Source organism: Balaenoptera musculus, chromosome X, assembly GCF_009873245.2.
Source record: "Balaenoptera musculus isolate JJ_BM4_2016_0621 chromosome X, mBalMus1.pri.v3, whole genome shotgun sequence".
Lineage (NCBI taxonomy): Eukaryota > Metazoa > Chordata > Mammalia > Artiodactyla > Balaenopteridae > Balaenoptera > Balaenoptera musculus.
Window position 1 is genome coordinate 75,935,983 of NC_045806.1, and position 6,296 is coordinate 75,942,278.

At 37.9% G+C, this 6,296-nt stretch overlaps 1 protein-coding gene across 2 annotated transcripts; it reads left to right on the forward strand.

The window, feature by feature from the left end:
* Window positions 1–1,462: 1,462 nt before the first annotated feature.
* On the forward strand, window positions 1,463–5,513 carry LOC118888204 (polyadenylate-binding protein 5). 2 transcript variants are annotated; one of them, XM_036839169.1, is made up of 2 exons: window positions 1,463–1,621; window positions 2,280–5,513. In XM_036839169.1, the coding sequence occupies exon 2, from the start codon at window positions 2,306–2,308 to the stop codon at window positions 3,452–3,454; it is 1,149 nt and encodes a 382-aa protein (XP_036695064.1). In that variant the 5' UTR covers window positions 1,463–1,621; window positions 2,280–2,305; the 3' UTR covers window positions 3,455–5,513. The 2 variants fall into 2 exon arrangements, with proteins under 2 accessions (XP_036695064.1, XP_036695063.1); XM_036839168.1 differs by having other exon boundaries at window positions 2,166–3,574.
* Window positions 5,514–6,296: the final 783 nt, after the last annotated feature.

The following is a 6,296-nucleotide window of genomic DNA, read 5'->3' on the forward strand; positions in this document are numbered from 1 at the left end:
GAAAAATAAAAACAAAAGCTCTGGCCCATTGTCAATTAAGTTTATGAGGAAAGATGTTTATAAAGGTTATGTTCAAAGTACAATAAAGTAAGCACGTGTTCACAAGTGTTTCTACATGTTGGTCAATGTGGTGATATTTTAAGACCGGTTTTTATTAGTCTATCTCTATAACATTTTTTAATTTGTATTTGCTTTTTCTCACATAGTCTCCATGTCTTAGCTAAGCAAGAACCCTTGAGGAGAAAATTACAAAATAATTGAGTAAATAATGAGGGTAAATTGTCATCTCTAGTCAACTATACCGTCTAACAGAAACTGTAGAAAATGAAGCAACACATGAATTTAGCCTGTTATTCTAAGAATTTAAGACAACACCCTTTGGGGTGATGTCCTTCTCTTGCATTCCTTTTTTGCCAGGATCTTTTCCAGCCTAACAGTATTGACATATGTTTTGTTCGGATTTTCTTTTTGAGGGGAGGGCTTGTGGAAGGGGCTGGTTGAGTTATGTGTTACAGACACTGATGATTTTCCGAAGACGGGGTAACATTCCTCTTCAAAACAGTTTACTACAAACTCTAAAGAGAGATCTTGGGAAACCTCTGAGCTGTGTCTAATCTTATAGCATTGTTCCCTGCAATGGTTTAAAGTTGACAATTCAAGTTGAAATTAGCAATTAATTGTGTAAAGTGCCTATATCTTTACATGTTTATTTCATCTTCAAACATTATATATTTTGCATTGATTCTGCAGCTTTTACTCTTTAACTAAGATTTTGCAATTTGTGATTATGGAGGCAGCACATCTTCAACGTTTTCTGGCACTAAGTACCATTAAAAGCCATTTTATGGCTCTCCAATCATTAAAACCTTAGTATTACTGGAGCAGCGAAAAGAACTCTGCCTATTACCTGGGGATAATGCTACCATTATGTTGAAGTTCAATGGAGTAAAAATAAAGGCCAACTACAACATGGGCCTGTGTTTTATTTGACCCTGTGATCATTTAGCACTGAACTGGGAGTCCAGTACAGCTGTCAACTGACTTTCCAATGCACTCAGGAAAGTATGCAACCTATACGCTATTTCCTAAGCAGAAACGATTTAGGGAATTCGTTTAAAAAAAACAAACAAAAAAAAATATGAGAGTCCCTCTGCCTAGGTCGTCACCTCCTTTGATTTTGGGGTCAGTAGCCTAAAGGTAATATTTTAAATAATAAATAAAATTTCAAAAGTAAGAAATGAAAAATCTAGAAATCATTTAAATATTTTTCTTTCGTTCGTTCTTTTTTTCTTTTTCTTTTCTTTTCTTTTTTTTTTAACATCTTGGCACAGAGCAAGCGGGAAGTTACTTAGCAAGGTTCCGGGTTTCCTTGCGCCCCGCCCGCTCGCCCTACCACAGCTAGAAGCTTTTAGTCCCTGGGTCGGTCTGTCCTGCAGGGCGCAATCCCTGTCCATCGGTCTGCGCTCTGCCCGCCCGCCGCGCATCTGCCCTTCTCTCCTGACTCCGCCCCGCATCTGTCCGGAACCTCCTCGCGTCTGAGCTGACCCAGTGCGCGTCTGCCAGTCAGTCCCTCCGGACCCGCCGCGAGTCTCAGGCTGCCGAAATCTCCGCGCGTCACTCGGTCCGTACCCAGTGGGCATCTTGGGTATCTGGGCGGTCTCCGGTCCCCCGCGCGTGTGTCTGTCTGTCTGTCTCTCTGTCCGATCCGCCGCCTGCAGCCTGCCTGCCCGGCCGCAGCGCACCAAGTGTCCAGTCTGCCCTTTCGCTGACGCTGAGTGTGTGTAGCGCGGCCTTAGTGAGCGCGAGCCCTTCTGAGACCGGCCAGGCAGCCGGCGGAGGAATACACGTTCGGCCTCTGCCCTTGTTGATATCATTTTAAGCCCGCACGAGCTTGAGGCCTATATTTATGCAGAAAACGGGTCGTGAGGCCTCTGTCGGCAAGGCTAGATGTGGGGAGCCAGCCAGCTGCTTGATGATTTCTTACAATTTAACGGGGAAAGGGACATTTCTTTCCTACTACTGGCTTTTGAAACTGATTTTAGATCTGAATGGGTGGAAATTCTAAGCCACCTTAGGGAGAACGGATTCGTTATTGGGGTGCTTTTTTGTCTGATGCGTTTGTTCTGAGCCTGCTGACCAGCTGTTTCTGAACTTCATTTTCTCAGCCTCAACAGTGATTCTGAGTCTGCTTTTAGCTTCCTTCGCCTTGGCTTTTTTCTGTTTGTGAACAGCTGCTTGGCCCATAGCTTAGAGAAAGCAACCTCTTTTTCTCTCCCAAGAAAGCCTCCTCCCTGTGCTCAGAGAGATGGGGAGTGGGGAGCCTAATCCTGCTGGCAAGAAAAAGAAGTACCTCAAGGCTGCCCTGTATGTGGGTGACTTGGACCCAGATGTCACCGAGGACATGTTATATAAAAAGTTCAGGCCTGCTGGCCCTCTGCGCTTCACCCGAATCTGCCGTGACCCGGTGACCCGCAGCCCCCTGGGCTATGGCTATGTTAACTTCCGCTTTCCTGCGGATGCTGAGTGGGCCTTGAACACCATGAATTTTGATTTGATTAACGGCAAACCTTTCCGCCTAATGTGGTCTCAGCCAGATGACCGCTTAAGAAAGTCTGGAGTTGGAAATATATTCATCAAAAACCTGGACAAATCCATAGACAATAGGGCCCTTTTTTATCTGTTTTCTGCTTTTGGGAGCATTCTCTCCTGCAAAGTCGTATGCGATGACAACGGCTCTAAGGGTTATGCCTATGTGCACTTTGACAGCCTGGCCGCTGCCAATAGGGCCATCTGGCACATGAATGGAGTGCGGCTCAACAACCGCCAGGTGTACGTTGGCCGATTCAAATTTCCGGAAGAGCGGGCAGCTGAAGTTAGAACTAGGGATAGAGCGACTTTCACCAATGTTTTCGTTAAAAACTTTGGAGATGACATGGATGACGACAAACTGAAGGAACTTTTCAGTGAGTACGGGCCAACTGAGAGTGTTAAGGTAATAAGAGATGCCAGTGGGAAATCGAAAGGCTTTGGATTTGTGAGATACGAGACACACGAGGCTGCCCAAAAGGCTGTGTTAGACCTGCATGGAAAGTCCATCGATGGGAAAGTCCTCTATGTAGGGCGAGCACAGAAGAAAATTGAACGCCTGGCTGAGTTAAGGCGAAGATTTGAGCGGCTGAGATTAAAAGAAAAAAGTCGGCCTCCAGGGGTGCCTATCTATATTAAGAACCTAGACGAGACCATCGATGATGAAAAACTGAAGGAGGAATTTTCTTCCTTTGGATCAATTAGCCGGGCCAAAGTGATGGTGGAAGTGGGGCAAGGCAAAGGGTTTGGTGTCGTCTGCTTCTCCTCTTTTGAAGAGGCTACCAAAGCAGTAGATGAGATGAATGGTCGCATAGTGGGCTCCAAGCCTCTGCATGTCACCCTGGGCCAGGCCAGGCGCAGGTGGTGAGAGTAAGAATGCTCAATTTGTTTCAGCCTTAAGCTGGTGCCTACTTAGTTTGGGCTACTTTGTGATAAGAGGTTATTTTATGTGAATTCACAGGTTTTTTTAAGTGAATACTTTCTTTTGAAAAAAAGTGAAACTAGAAAACCTTGTTCATTTTAGTGAAGAACATAATTTCTAATTGTAAAACTGTCATTTTGTACTATTTTTCGATATAATAGCCTTAGGAATATGTAGAATAAAGTTTATTCCTCCACATGCTTTTTTGCTAAACCAGTCAAGGTGAGGTAATGGAGTATATTTCCTTCCTTATTTCACTAATACTACTAAATTTAATTTCTCCTATGAAAGTATTCTTGAGATGGTCCTTACTTCTGAGTCTATTACAGTGAAAATTTCTAACTTGCTTTTTGAGAAATCAGTAGAGCAGGGGAAAGTTTATGTGATCCAGTTAATGTTTGTGTATAATTTCACTTTAAATTATTATTTAAAATGAATATTCCTTTAAAAGATGTGAGCTTTCTTTCTTCCTTTTATTTATTTATATATGTTTTCCTTTTTAATATATTGTGGGCATACCACAGACTTGATAGTGACTTTGACTAAGTTTTGAGTTTTCGTTATTAACTTCATGCCCAGAGAAAGAAGCATATTGGTATTTCCTCAATCAGTACCTTAGAAAATTAACACTTTAAACATTGATTATTTAAATTCTAAGTTTCATATTAAAAACCTTTTCTGAGAGCTTTGATATTTGAAGACAGTCTAAGGAGCATTCTTATCACTCATTTTTCTAAACTCCTTATACATGGATCATGTTTAATCAACAAGAAAGGTGAATAACAGCACTGAATTGCCTTTGTCTATAAATAACTTTAGGATTAACTTCAGCCTCTGTTGTGTCAATATAGAAGGTAAACAATCCTGTAATGATGTTGAAAACTACTTTGAAGAACATCTTCTATTAAACTTATCATTATCTCTTATAAATTGTTGAATATATCAATAAGGTAATATTCACAGATGTTTCAAATTAAGGAAAAGGTCATCTCTCTTGATTAAGTCACATGCCTCCATCTATCATATGAGAGCTCTTAATCCAGTGTGGTTCTCTTTTTGTCTAGCTGCTTGGAAGTTGCGACAAAATGTTCTGTTCTATATTGCAGTTACATTATTTAGCCTGTAATTTCTATACTATGGACTTTCTGTGTTTCACTTTTACTTCCCTCTTCTCCATATCCATCTACCTTCCATCCATATTACACTTGCTTTCATATTTTCTTTGGATTGCCTTTCTTTTAATATATGCCAGTTCGAATCCATTTTGGAATTAGAGAGATAAATACCTAATTTAGGTGAAATTGAAATAATTACTTTTTAAAAATAGGATTCACTCATACCAGATCCAACAGTAAGAAAATGTTTTAACTCTGTTCTCAGTTGGTTTTTATTTATATAGAAATCTTTGGTTTCATACATAATACAATATAAATATATAATTTTATTAACACTTTTGTTGGCTATTTGCCCATAAAATAATGAGAATAACCTGTTTCTATGTAATTGTTTATCTACAAATGACTTGTATATTCATTATCAAATATTTTCAAATGGAAATTACTCTTTTTATTGATTATAAACATAATACATGCTTCTTGTAAAAAAAATGTACAACAATGCAGAAACTTATAAAGAAGGAATTAAAATTCCCAGAGTTCAGAGATAACCACTATTAATATTTTAAGTGCGTGCATTAATATTTTAAGTGTGTGCATATCCTTTCATGCCTTTTCCCCTATGTATACACACACTGTTTTACAAAAAAAAAAAGAAAACATACTATATGTACTGTTTTTTTTTATTTTAAACTAAAACATAATCATCTTTTCATATCAATAAATACCAATCTGTGTCATCAACTAGTGGCTGCATAGTATTCCATTGGGTGGATGTACTATAACTTATCCTAAGTAGTTCATTATTGAATGAGATTTACATGCTTTTCAATGTTTCTACATTTGTAAACAGTGCTGTGATGAACATCCTTGCTTAAAAACAGTATGAGTTATAGGAGCTTGATAAAAAATATCTAGAGCATGTAAAAGCTTAAATCTACTAGAAAAATAAAAATGCACATCATATTGATATATATGTATCTAAAATTTGAAAAGTGTTGATATATTCTTCATTTAAATACAAAAGAAAAAAAACTAACAGGATATAATTTTTCATATTTTATGAGTCTACTTGCTTTACATCATTGTGATCATTAAGATATATGAAAATGAAGCAACTTCAAATAAAATTTAAAATACTTACATTGGTAATTATTTACCATATGTATTCTCTATTCCTTTTCCCCCATTGCCAGTTTTCATTTAAATTTGTAAACTTGAAGTGTCAGTGTTAAGACCTTTACAAATGCTTTGATTCAGAATAAATCGTGAAAAATTTCTAGAAGGTAAAAATCCACAAGTATAAGCATTTAATACATTTTGGGAAATTATTTAATAATTTAAATTATTACTGTTTTCAAAAAGCTAGTCAGTATAAAGAAAAGGATTAATTAAAATGTGGCTAAAAGTACAGATAAAACATACATGTTAGGACCCTGCAAATCAGTCAAAAGAACTCTGTAAATTCAGGTGGAAAATATAAATATAAGCCGGGGGAAAATATAAAGGAAAGGTAATCTCTATTTAAACACAAGCACCTGGGTAGTTTTTCAATCTTGTACTTTTCATTTTTAGCTACATTTAATACACTTCTAATAATTAAGACTTCCAAGGGGGAGCAAAACAACTGAACAGCTTAAATCAGTGACAAAGCATTAAAATAGGTTATTATT

Coding starts and splice junctions, on each gene's coding strand:
- LOC118888204 (XM_036839169.1), top strand. CDS start 2,306: ATGGGGAGTGGGGAGCCTAATCCTGCTGGCAAGAAAAAGAAGTACCTC.